The sequence below is a fragment of the Nesoenas mayeri genome, assembly GCF_963082525.1.
Source record: "Nesoenas mayeri genome assembly, chromosome: 1".
NCBI classification, from domain to species: Eukaryota; Metazoa; Chordata; class Aves; order Columbiformes; family Columbidae; genus Nesoenas; species Nesoenas mayeri.
The window spans coordinates 212,773,735-212,787,368 of record NC_137541.1 but is presented as its reverse complement, the minus strand read 5'-3'; the positions used below and the strand labels follow the sequence as shown (position 1 = coordinate 212,787,368).

Below are 13,634 nucleotides of genomic sequence, written 5' to 3'. Positions count from 1 at the left end.
GCTGCCGGTGCCCTCCCGGTCTCTCCCCACCGATCCCCGGGTCCCCACCGAGTGCTGCCGGTGCCCCCCTGGTCCCTCCCCACCGATCCCCGGGTCCCCGTCCGGTGCTCCCGGTGCCCCCCTGGTCTCTCCCCACCGATCCCCGGGTCCCCGCCCGGTGCTCCCGGTGCCGCCCCCGTCTCCCCCCACCGATCCCCGGGTCCCCGCCCGGTGCTCCCGGTGCCGCCCCCGTCTCCCCCCACCGATCCCCGGGTCCCCGTCCGGTGCTGCCGGTGTCCCCCCGGTCTCCCCGCACCGATCCCCGGGTCTGCGCCCAGTTCTCCCGGTGCCCCCCCGGCCTCCCCACCGATCCCCGTGTCCCCGCCCGGTGCTGCCGGTGTCCCCCTGGTCTCTCCCCCCGGTTCTCCCTGCACCCCGACCCCCGGTCCCCCGGTGCCGCCCCCGGGCTGACTCTCTCCCTTCCCCGGTCCCCCCCGCCCGGGCCCCGCGGCCGCTCCGCCCCGGGCCCCGCCCCGGCCCATCGCGCACCGCGCACCGGCGATGCCGCCGCCGCCGTAACGCGGCACTGGCCGTGAAGGGGGCGGGGAGGAAGAAGGAAAACAGAAAAGGGGGTGTCCCGGGGCTATGTCGGGGCGCGACAGCGTCCAGATCCCCGACGACCGGGACTTCGGGGCGTTCCGGGCGGAGTGCGAGTCGGAGCGCGGCTGGAGCTTGACCTACAGCAAGGGGGGGGTCGCGGTCTGGGTGCAGCTGCTGGAGCCCGAGCGCTCCCTCCATAAGATCAAGGTGAGACCCCCAAGCGGGGGGACCCAGTGCCTGGGGAAGGGCAGGGAGCCGGGGGGTGGTGGGGAATGGGGGGTAAGGGGGATGCTGGGGGGCAGCGAGGGGTCCCGGGGGAGCTGGAGGGAAGTGGGGACACTGGGGTGATGCGGCACCCTGGGGTGAGCAGAGACCCCGGGGTTAGTGGGGACTTGGAGGGTGATGCGGCACCCTGGGGTGAGTGGGGACCCCGGGGTTAGTGGGGACTTGGGGGGTGATGCAGCACCCTGGGGTGAGTGGGGACCCCGGGGTTAGTGAGGACTTGAGGGGTCATACAGCACCCTGGGGTGAGTGGGGACCCCGCAGTGAGTGGGGACCCCAGGGGTGAAGCAGCACCCTGGGGTGAGTGGGGACCCCGGGGTTAGTGGGGACTTGGGGGGTGATGCAGCACCCTGGGGTGAGTGGGGACCCCGGGGTTAGTGAGGACTTGAGGGGTCATACAGCACCCTGGGGTGAGTGGGGACCCCGCAGTGAGTGGGGACCCCAGGGGTGAAGCAGCACCCTGGGGTGAGTGGGGACCCCGGGGTTAGTGGGGACTTGGGGGGTGATGCGGCATCCTAGGGTGAGTGGGGACCCCATGGTGAGTGGGGATTTGGGGGTGAGCAGGGACCCCACAGCAAGTGGGGACTTGGAGGGGTGAACCAGCACCCTGGGCTGAGCAGAGACCCCGGGGTTAGTGGGGACTTGGGGGGTCATACAGCACCCTGGGGTGAGTGGGGACCCCACAGTGAGTGGGGACCCCAGGGGTGAAGCAGCACCCTGGGGTGAGTGGGGACCCCAGGGTTAGTGGGGACTTGGGGGGTGATGCAGCACCCTGGGGTGAGTGGGGACCCCATGATGAGTGGGGATTTGGGGGTGAGCAGGGACCCCACAGCAAGTGGGGACTTGGGGGGGTGAACCAGCACCCTGGGGTGAGTGGGGACCCCGGGGTGAGCGGCAACATGGGGGGTGAACCAGCACCCTTGGGTGATGCAGCACCCAGAGGGGCAAGAGGGATGGGGTGAACCAGCACCCTGGGGTGAGTGGGGACCCCAGGGGTTAGTGGGGACTTGGGGGTGATGCAGCACCCTGGGGTGAGCAGGGACCACCATGCTGAGTGGGGATTTGGGGGGTGAGTGGGGACCCCACAGCAAGTGGGGACTTAGGGGGTGAACCAGCACCCTCGGGTGGCTGGGGACCACAGGGATTAGTGGGGACCCTGTGGCAAGTGGGGACCCTGGGGTGACACAGCGAGCGGGGAGCTGGCACCCTGTTGTACAAAGGGATCCCAAGATACGTGGGGACCCAGGGGTGAGCTGGCACTCCAGCACAAGTGGGGACTCTGGGAGTGAGTGGGGACCCCAGGAGTGAGCAGGGACAAGTAGGGACCCCTGGGGACAAGGGGGGTGACTGGGGGCAAACAGGGACCCCCGGGACTGTGTGACCATGGGGCCTCCGTGCTACTTGTCCCCTCCAGTCCCAGGAATGTCCCCAGCGCTCGCTGCACTGAGATGTGGCTGGGGGTTCTGGGGAACACCGGGGTGTCCCCTTCTGGGCTGTCCCCTCACTGGAGGGGACACCGGAGCTCCCACAGCTTTGTGGGTCCCCAGTGTCCCCCGGCGGGTCTCCTGTCGCCGGTGCCGCTTTGCCGGGCTGGCACGGGCTCATCCTGGCACGGGCTCATCCTGGCACGTCCCTCTGGCACCGTGGGGACACGGGCAGCGTCAGTGGGAAAACTTGGGGACAAGAGCAGCGTCAGGCTGGGGACGCTGGTGGCCATGGGCCACCGTGCCACGCTGGAGCCTCCGCAGGGCTGGCGGTGTCCCTGTCCCGCCGGCACCCCCGCAAAGGGGGCAGGATCGCTGTCACCGCCACCGTGACAGCCTGGTGGTGTTGGTGGCGGTGGCGGTGACAGTGGTGGCGGTGACGGCGGTGACAGTGGTGGCGGTGCGGCCTGCTCGCTCCCGGCTCTGCAGCAGCCGCGCAAACAAGCAGCTCCGGCAGCGCCGGGGAAACCTGTCCCTGGGGTGGTGACAGCGGCGGCGGCGGCACCGCGGTGAACCCGCCTCTGTTTGCTGGCGGGCGCCGGCGCGGCGGAGCCCGGGCTGCAGTTCGGGTCGCCGTGACCCGGGGATGGGTCCCCACGGTGGCAGCGAGTCCCATGGGGGTCCTGGTGCTGCCCCCCAAGCTGGGGTGTGAACCCAACCCTGCACAGGGACATGGGGACCAGACATGGGGTCTGGGTGTCCCCCCAGTGTTGTGGGGAGCATGTCCCAGCCCCCCTGCCCTGGGACATGGGATTCAGCGGCCTCGGGGGCTCCTCGGCAACCATCACTGTCCCCAAAGTGGCTGTGGGGTGGGGGACATCAACTGGGAGCCCCCCCAGTTCATGCTGGTGGCACTTGGGGACCCCGAGAAAGACGCATGGGGGGACCTGACACAACCCAGGGTTGATTAATCAGCAGCGCTTGAAACATGGGGTTTGGTGGTTTCAGAGGCTCCTCGTTAATTGTCACTGTCCCCAAAGTGGCTGTGGGGTGGGGGACACCAACTGGGAGCCCCCCAGTTCACGCTGGTGGCACTTGGGGACCCCAAGAAAGATGCACAGGGGGACCCGACAAAACCGAGGGTTGATTAAGCAGCAGCGCTTGGGATTCGGTGGCCTTGTGGGCTCCCCGTTAATTGTCCCTGTGTCCCCAGCTCTGCCGCTTGCTCTGGGGGTGCTGCCGCACCCCAAAGTGTCACCGGGAGGGTTGGGTGCTGCAATCTGTGGGTGCGCGCACATAACGGGGTGAGTGTCCCCTGCCTGTCCCCTGCCTGTCCCCTGCCTGTCCCCTGCGTGTCCCCTGCGTGTCCCCTGCCCGCCCCGACGGTCCCACTGTGCCACGTCTACCCGCGGCAACCGGTCGTGCACCAGGATGTCCTGGTCCTGGGGTGGCACCAGGATGTCCTGGTCCCCAAGGGTGTCACAGCCTCCCCAGAGCTGTCACAGCCTCCCCAGGGATGCCACAGCCCCCCAGGCCCATAGCAGCCCCCCCAGAGCTGTGACAGCCCCCAGGCCCATAGCAGCCCCCCCAAAGCCGTGTGGTCCTTCACTCTCCATTTTGGGGTGTCCCCCAGGTTCGGGGCGCTGCTCAGCTCAACCCCATCAAGACATCACTTTGTCCCCAAAACCCCAAGGTGTTGGGGACCATGGGGGGGACCCACAGTCCCTGTGCCACCCCCAGGTCCCCAGCAGCCCCCGGGATGTCCCCGTGGGGTTTCATGCTGCACGTGGCGTCGCTGACGTGGCACCACGGGGACAAAGCGGGGGGTCCGTCCCCCCGACTTTGTGGCGGGTCTGGGGGCTGTGGTGGCGCCCGCAGCCCCCGGAGCTGTTTTCTCGCTGCTTTTCTCGCTTCGGTGTCGTCATGAAACGAAACCCGAAGGTGGCAGCTGCCACCACCCCCTGTCCCCCCCCCTCGTCCCATTAGGGATGCAGGTCTCGTCTAACCTGTTTTCGGGAGGCTGGAAACAAGTTTGTGCCACCAGAGCCTGACACAACCAGGGGCTGATTCATCGGCCGTGCTTGGGATTTGGTGGCCTCGGGGGCTCCTCGGCAACCGTCACTGTCCCCAGAGTGGCTGTAGGGTGGGGGATGCCAACTGGGAACCCCCCATTTGCACCAGTGGCACTTGGGGACACCGGGAAAGACACACGTGGGGACCTGACACAACCAAGGGTTCATTAATTAGCAGTGCTTGGAATATGGGATTTGGTGGCCTTATGGGCTGCTCATTGATTGTCACTGTCCCCAAAGTGGCTGTGGGGTGGGGGACACCAGCTGGGACCCCCCCATTTGCACCAGTGGCACTTGGGGACACCGGGAAAGAAACACGGGGGGACCTGACACAATCCAGGGCTGATTCATTGTCAACGCTGGGACATGGGATTTGGTGGCCTCAGGGGATTCTCGGCAACTGTCACTGTCCCCAGAGTGGCTGTGGGGTGGGGGACACCAACCAGGACGCCCCACAATCACACTGGTGGCACTTGGGGACCCCAGCAAAGATGCACGGGGGGACCTGACAGAACCATCAGCAGCTCTTGGGACATGGGGTTTGGTGGCCTTGGGGGCTCCTCATTAATTGTCACTGTCCCCAAAGTGGCTGTGGGGTGTGGGACCAACTTGGACCCCCCCCCCAATTCACACTGATGGCACTTGGGGACCCTGGTAAAGATGCACGGGGGGACCTGACACAACCAAGGGTTCATTAATTGGCAGCGCTTGGAATATGGGATTTGGTGGCCTTGTGGGCTGCTCATTGATTGTCACTGTCCCCAAAGTGGCTGTGGGGTGGGGGACACCAACCAGGACCCCTCCCATTCGCACCGGTGGCACTTGGGGACACGAGTCCCCCGGGAAGATGCTCTGAATGGAGCGAAGCCATCGCGTGGGACACACGGGGAAGGGACCCGCGGTTGCATTGTCCCCATCCCTGGCCAGACCTCGGCTCCGCTCGTTAATTATTGCACCCCGGCTCCGCTCGTTAATTATTCATCGCCAGGTCACCTTGAGACGCGGCGTCCGGTCGCTAATGATCCCGATTAACATCCGGGCCGCGGGGGGGATCTCCTCTTTAATTAATGACCCCGTGGCTGCGGGCAGGAGGGGGTGTCACCAGCGCTCGGTGACACTGTCACCCCTCCCGGGATGTGGGGCAGGGGGTGAGTTGTCCCCATTCCCCCATTCCCGCCAGGGGACGTTTTGCTGTGGGTTGTTCCTCCTCGCACCGCAGACGTCAGAGTCAATATTGACTCAGGGCTGGTGCTTCCCGGCTGCCACCGTCCCCTCTCCTGGTGACACCGGTGACATGAGTCACGTCCCCCCCCCACCCCGCTGCAGGCAGGGCCTGAGTCACCCGCTGCCTGCGTGGGCAGCGCCACCCGACCTGCCTGCCCGCCTGGGGACAACGGGGGGTCCCCGGGGGTGTCACCTGGCGGTGTGTGACGCTGCTTCGCTGGGATGTCCCCAAACGAGTTTCTGGCAGAGTGGAGGCTCATGGAGGGGGATGGGGGGTGATGCGAGGGATGGGGATGAGCAGCGGTGACATGGGACGGGGTCTATGGGATGGGGACAGACGCTGTGGGGCTGGGGACAGACGTTGTGGGAATTGGGACAGGCTCTGTGAAATTGGGGACAGACTCTATGGGGTTGGGGACAGACTCTGTGGGTTTGGGAATGGGCTCTGTTGAGTTGGGCACAGGGACTGTGGAATTGGGGACAGGCTCTGTGGGATGGGGACAGGATCCATGTGATGGGGACAGGCTCTGTAGGATGGGGACAGGATCCATGGGATGGGGACAGGCTCTGTGGGATGGGGACAGGATCCATGGGATGGGGACAGGCTTCGTGGGGCTGGGGACAGGATCCATGTGATGGGGACAGGCTCTGTAGGATGGGGACAGGATCCATGGGATGGGGACAGGCTCTGTGGGATGGGGACAGGATCCATGCGATGGGGACAGGCCCTGTGGGATGGGGACAGGATCCATGTGATGGGGACAGGCTCTGTGGGATGGGGACAGGATCCATGGGATGGGGACAGGCTCTGTAGGATGGGGACAGGATCCATGGGATGGGGACAGGCTCTGTGGGATGGGGACAGGATCCATGCGATGGGGACAGGCTCTGTGGGATGGGGACAGGATCCATGGGATGGGGACAGGCTCTGTAGGATGGGGACAGGATCCATGGGATGGGGACAGGCTCTGTGGGATGGGGACAGGATCCATGGGATGGGGACAGGCTCCGTGGGGCTGGGGACAGACGCCATAGGAATTGGGACAGGCTCTGTGGGTTTGGGAATGGGCTCTATTGAGTTGGGGACAGGGACTGTGGAATTGGGGACAGGCTCTGTGGGATGGGGACAGGATCCATGCGATGGGGACAGGATCCATGCGATGGGGACAGGCTCTGTGGGGCTGGGAACAGATGCCATAGAAATTGAGACAGGCTCTGTGGGGCTGGGATGGACTTTGTATGGTTGGGAATGGGCTCTATTGAGTTGGGGACAAGGACTGTGGAGTTGGGAACAGGCTCTGTAGGATGGGGACAGACGCCATAGGAATTGGGACAGGCTCTGTGGGGCTGGGATGGACTCTGTGGGTTTGGGGACAGAATTCATGGGGCTGGAGATGGACTTGGTGGGGTTGGGGCCAAGCTCTATGGGCTTGGGGACAGGCTCCATTGGGATGGAGACAGGCTCTGTGGGGCTGAGGACGGGCTCTGTGGGGCTGGGGAGTGGGCTCCATGGGGTTGGAGATGGGTTCCGGTGGGGCAGGGACAGCATCCATGGCATTGGGGACAGGTTCTGTGGGATGGGGACAAGTTCCATGGGGATGGGGACAAGTTCCATGGGGATGGGGATGGGTTCCATGGGGATGGGGATGGGTTCCATGGGGTTGGGGACAGACTATGTGGGGTTGGGAATTGGCTCCAATGAGTTTGGGACAGGCTCTATGGGATGGGGACAGGCTCTGTGGGGATAGGGACAGATACTGTAGGATGGGGATGAGCTCCATGGGGTTGGGGGCAGGATCCATGCAATGGGGATGGGCTCTGTGGGCCTAGGACAGGCTCTATGGGATGGGGACAGGCTCTGTGGAGTTGGGGACAGGATCCATGCAATGGGGCACGCTCTGTGGGTGCAGAATCTGACACTTGCTGCTGAGGGTGCAGTGCCAGACAGTGGCACTCCTAACCCCGTAAAACCGCTCCTAACCCCGTAAAACCGCTCCTAACCCCGTAAAACCACTCATAACCCCCTAGAGCCACTCCTCAACCCCTAAAACCCATCTTGAACCCATAAAACTGCCCCTAAACCCATAAAACCACTCCTAACCCCCTAGAGCCACTCCTAAACCCCTAAAACTGCTTCTAAACCCCTAAAACCACTCCTAAACCCATAAAACCACTCCTAACCCCCTAGAGCCACTCTTCAACCCTTAGAACCCACCTTAAACACATAAAACTGCTCCTAAACCCCTAAAACTGTTCCTAACCTCCTAGAGCTGCTACTAAACCCCTAAAACTGCTCCTAAGCCCCTAGAACCACTCCTAAACCCATAAAACCACTCCCAAATCCCTGGAGCCGCTCCTAAACCCCTAAAACTGCTCCTAAGCCCCTGGAAACACTCCTAAACCCCTGAAACTGCTCCCAAATCCCTGGAGCCGTTCCTAACCCCCTAAAACTGCTCCTAAACCCCTAAAACTGCTCCTAAGCCCCTAGAAACACTCCTAAACCCATAAAACCACTCCCAAATCCCTGGAGCCACTCCTAACCCCCTAAAACTGCTCCTAAACCCCTAAAACTGCTCCTAAGCCCCTAGAACCACTCCTGAACCCCTGAAACCGCTCCCAAATCCCTGGAGCCGCTCCTAACCCCCTAAAACTGCTCCTAACCCCTAAAACTGCTCCTAAGCCCCTAGAAACACTCCTGAAGCCCTGAAACTGCTCCCAAATCCCTGGAGCCACTCCTAAACCCCTAAAACTGCTCCTAACCCCCCGCAGTGCAGGATGGAGTGCAAGGACGTGCCGGCCGCCACGCTGTACGACGTGCTGCACGACATCGAGTACCGCAAGAAATGGGACAGCAACGTCATTGAGACCTTCGACATCGGGAGGCTCACGGTCAACTCCGACGTGGGCTACTACGCCTGTGAGGAGGCGGGGACACTCAGGGTTGAGGGGGGACATTCGAGCCTTGGGGTTGTCACTGTCACTGCAGCATCCCCGGTCCAGCATCCCCTGGTCCAGCATCCCCTGATGCAGCATCCCCAGGTCCAGTATCCCCTGGTCCATCATCCCCATGTCCAGCATCCCCAGTCCAGCATCCCCAGGTCCATCATCCCTGGTCCAGCATCCCTGGTCCATCATCCCCATGTCCAGCATCCCCAGTCCAGCATCCCCAGGTCCATCATCCCTGGTCCAGCATCCCTAGTCCAGCATCCCCAGTCCAGCATCCCTGGTCCAGCATCCCCAGGTCCAACATCCCCAGGTCCAGCATCCCTGGTCCATCATCCCCATGTCCAGCATCCCTGGTCCAGCATCCCTGGTCCAACATCCCCAGGTCCAGCATCCCTGGTCCAGCATTCCAATGTCCAGCATCCCCATATCCAGCATCCCCAAGTCCACCATCCCTGGTCCAGCATCCCCATGTCCAGCATCCCTTGGTCCATCGTCCCTGGTCCAGCGTCCCTGGTCCAGCATCCCTGGTCCAGCATCCCCATGTCCAGCATCCCCAGGTCCAGCATCCCCATGTCCAGCATCCCCAAGTCCAGTATCCCCTGGTCCATCATCCCCATGTCCAGCATCCCTGGTCCAGCATCCCCTGGTGCAGCATCCCCATGTCCAGCATCCCTGGTCCAGCATCCCCATGTCCAGCATCCCCATGTCCAGCATCCCAGGTCCAGCATCCCTGGTGCAGCATCCCCAGGTCCAGCATCCCTGGTGCAGCATCCCCAGGTCCAGCATCCCCATGTCCAGCATCCCTGGTCCAGCTTCCCCAGGTCCAGCATCCCTGGTGCAACATCCCCATGTCCAGCATCCCTGGTCCAGCTTCCCCAGGTCCAGCATCCCTGGTCCAGCATCCCCTGGTGCAGCATCCCCAGGTCCAGTATCCCCTGGTCCATCATCCCCATGTCCAGCATCCCTGGTCCAGCATCCCCTGGTCCATCATCCCTGGTCCAGCATCCCCAAGTCCAGCATCCCTGGTCCAGCATCCCCTTGTCCAGCATCCCCAGGTCCAGCATCCCCAGATTCAGCATCGACAGGTCCAGCATCCCTGGTCCATCATCCCCATGTCCAGCATCCCTGGTCCAGCATCCCCAGGTCCAGCATCCCCTGGTCCAACATCCCCGTTTCAGCATCTCCAGGTCCAGCATCCCTGGTCCAGCATCCCTGGTCCAACATCCCCAGGTCCAGCATCCCTGGTCCATCATCCCCATGTCCAGCATCCCTGGTCCAGCATCCCCAGATCCAACATCCCTGCTCCAGCATCCCTGGGAAAAACCCGAGTACCACTTTGGGAGGGATTCTGGGGACAGGACGGGGGTGTCTATGCCGGGGGGGTGTCACACCCCTGTGTCCCTCCCCGTTGTCCCCAGGGAGGTGTCCCAAGCCCCTGAAGAACCGGGACGTCATCACGCTGCGCTCCTGGCTGCCCATGGGCACTGACTACATCATCATGAATTATTCCGTCAAGCACCCGGTGAGTCCCCTTGTGGGGGCAACCCCCCCAAAATGGGGCTGGGAGGGTGGCAGGGGGTGCTACCCCCCCGGGATGGACCTGGGGGGTGGCAGGAGTTGCTGCCCCCCCAAAACAGGGCTGAGTTTGTCCCATGGTCGCCCAGATGGGTTTTGGGGGGTCTGGGCAGCCCTGCCTGTGCTCAGTGCTTGTCACCGACTTGTCCCCCCCATCAATTGTCACTGTGTCCCCCCCTGCAGAAGTACCCCCCCCGTAAGGACATGGTGCGCGCGGTCTCCATCCAGACGGGTTATCTGATCGAGGGCACGGGCGCCAACAGCTGCACCATCACCTACCTGGCGCAGGTGGACCCCAAAGGTAACGGGGGGACACACACTCAGCTCCCCCATCTTGGTGGCGCTTGGGGACAGTCACACCCCCATCCCCCTGTAATGGGGTGGTAAATGGGGCTGGATGTTTGCTGGAGCTTAGAGGGGTGGGTGGGTGTGGGGTGGGTTTGGGTGGGCAGGGACAGGCAGGAATGGGCAGGAGCAGGCAGGGATGGCCACGAACAGGCAGGAGTGGGCAGGGACAGGCAGGAGTGGGCAGGGACAGGCAGCAGCAGGCAGCAGAGGGAAGGGACAGGCAGGAATGGCCAGGAGAAGGCAGCAGCAGGCAGGGTGACCCAGGGGAAGGCAGGGGTGGGAGGAACAGGCAGCAGCAGGCAGGGATGGACAGGAACAGGCAGGAGTTGCCAGGAGCAGGCAGCAGAGGGCAGGGACAGGCAGGGAGAGCCAAGAGCAGACAGGAGCAGGCAGGGATGGCCAAGAACAGGCAGCAGCAGGCAGGGAGACCCAGGAGAGCCAAGAGCAGGCAGCAGAGGGCAGGGACAGGCAGGGACAGGCAGGGACATGCAAGTATAGGCAGGAAAAGGTAGGGACATGCAGGTATAGGCAGGTACAGGTAGGGACAGGCAGGGACAGGCAGGGACAGGTAGGGACAGGCAGGGACATGTAGGGACAGGCAGGGACAGGCAGCAGAAGGCAGGGACAGGCAGGTATAGGCAGGTACAGGTAGGGACAGGTAGGAACAGGCAGGGACAGGTAGGAACAGGCAGGGACAGATAGGGATAGGCAGGGACAGGTAGGTACAGGCAGGGACAGGCAGGTACAGGCAGGGACAGGCAGCAGAGGGCAGGGACAGGCAGGTACAGGTAGGGACAGGCAGGAACAGGCAGCAGAGGGCAGGGACAGGCAGGTACAGGTAGGGACAGGCAGGAACAGGCAGGGACAGGCAGCAGAGGGCAGGGACAGGCAGGTACAGGTAGGGACAGGCAGGAACAGGCAGGGACAGGCAGCAGAGGGCAGGGACAGGCAGGTACAGGTAGGGACAGGCAGGAACAGGCAGGGACAGGCAGCAGAGGGCAGGGATGCTGGAGCAACGCCAGGAGGGAACACTTTGGGCCCAGTTCTCTTCAAACGTTTCTATTTTGGGGTAGACGAGGCAGCCAAAACAACTTATTTTGGAAGCAAAGCCGAGTCGGCTGTTTGGGCCGAACCCCCGTTTCCCAGAACTGTCCCCAAGGCGGGTGACCCAGGAAGGGGGGGGTACGGCGGGGGCACCGGGGGTGTCCCCCCACCCCACCAGTCACCTCTTCTGTCCCCAGGCTCCCTCCCCAAGTGGGTGGTGAACAAATCCTCGCAGTTCCTGGCCCCTAAGGTGAGTCAACGTCCCCCAGCAGGCGGGCGGGGGGCGCGCATGTGTCCCCCGGCACCCCCAGCACCCCAAACCCCTCCCTGGCAGGCCATGAAGAAGATGTACAAGGCGTGTCTGAAGTACCCGGAGTGGAAGGCGAAGCACGAGCCGCAGTTCAAGCCGTGGCTGTACCCCGAGCAGAGCCGGCTGCCGCCGCTGCCGCTGGCCGAGCTGTCCCTGCAGCACGCCGACTCCCTGGAGAACATCGACGAGAGCGCCCTGGCCGAGGGCAAGGACGAGCGCGGCGACGCCAGCGACGAGGACAGCGTTAATTAGCCCCCCCGGGGCCCCCGACGCGGGGGCGGGTTGGTCCGGTGTCCCCCACATCAGTGCGGGTTGGGGACAGGAGTCCCTGTGTCCCCGTGTCCGTGCAGGTTGGGGATGTGATCCCTGTATCGCCACATCACTTTGTGTCTCTTGCACCCACGTTTTGGGGTTGGGGGATCCCCCCGCTGCTGTCACCTTGTTTGGGGACAAGCATTAAGTAAAGGCCCCCCCTGGGATGGTTTTTCCCTGTGTCCCCCCTATCCATGCAGTTTGGGGACATGAGTCCCTGTGTCCCCCTATCAATGCAGGTTGGGGATGTGAGTCCCTGTATCCCCCTGTCCATGCAGTTTGGGGACATGAGTCTCTGTATCCCCCTATCAATGCAGGTTGGGGACGTGAGTCCCTATATCCCCCTATCAATACAGGTTGGGGACACGAGTCCCTGTATCCCCTTATCAATGCAGGTTGGGGACATGAGTCTCTGTATCCCCCTGTCAATGCAGGTTGGGGACATGAGTCCCTGTGTCCCCATGGCCGTGCAGGTTGGGGACATGAGTCCCTGTGTCCCCTTATCAAGGCAGGTTGGGGACATGAGTCCCTGTGTCCCCATGTCCGTGCAGGTTGGGGATGTGATCCCTGTATCGCCACATCACTTTGTGTCTCTTGCACCAATGCTTTTGGGTTGGGGGATCCCCCCGCTGCTGTCACCTTGTTTGGGGACAAGCATTAAGTAAAGGCCCCCCCGGGATGTTTTTTTCCCTGTGTCTCCCCCCCATCCATGCAGTTTAGGGACACGAGTCCCTGCATTCCCTTATCAATGCAGATTGGGGACATGAGTCCCTGTGTCCCCCCGTCCATGCAGTTTGAGGACATGAGTCCCTGTATCCCCCTATCAATGCAGGTTGGGGACGTGAGTCCCTATATCCCCCTATCAATACAGGTTGGGGACACGAGTCCCTGTATCCCCTTATCAATGCAGGTTGGGGACATGAGTCCCTGTATCCCCCTATCAGTGCAGGTTGGGGACATGAGTCCCTGTATCCCCCTATCAGTGCAGGTTGGGGACATGAGTCCCTGTATCCCCTTATCAATGCAGTTTGGGGACATGAGTCCCTGTATCCCCCTATCAGTGCAGGTTGGGGACATGAGTCCCTGTATCCCCCTATCAGTGCAGGTTGGGGACATGAGTCCCTGTATCCCCTTATCAATGCAGTTTGGGGACATGAGTCCCTGTATCCCCCTATCAGTGCAGGTTGGGGACATGAGTCCTTGTGTCCCCATGTCAATGCAGGTTGGGGACACAAGTCCCTGTATCCCCCTATCAATGCAGGTTGGGGACATGAGTCCCTGTGTCCTCATGTCCGTGCAGGTTGGGGATATGAGTCCCACGTCACATTGTGTCTCTTGCACCAACACTTTGGGGTTGGGGGACCCCCACACTGCTCTCACACTGCTTGGGGACCCCCCCACGCTGCTGTCACCTTGTCTGGGGACAAGTAATGACCCACCCAGGATGGTTTTTTCCCTGTGTCCCCCTGTCAATGCAGGTTGGGGACACAAGTCCCTGTGTCCCCTTATCAATGCAGG

General features: G+C 62.8%; 1 protein-coding gene across 1 annotated transcript; it reads left to right on the top strand.

The window, feature by feature from the left end:
* Positions 1-624: 624 nt before the first annotated feature.
* STARD10 (StAR related lipid transfer domain containing 10) lies at positions 625-12,056 on the top strand (the record flags this gene model as incomplete). The annotated part of the gene is made up of 6 exons (XM_080344778.1): positions 625-786; positions 8,351-8,498; positions 9,946-10,049; positions 10,286-10,403; positions 11,692-11,744; positions 11,829-12,056. 6 exons carry the CDS (start codon positions 625-627, stop codon positions 12,054-12,056), a joined length of 813 nt encoding a protein of 270 aa, XP_080200904.1.
* Between the last annotated feature and the right edge of the window lie 1,578 nt (positions 12,057-13,634).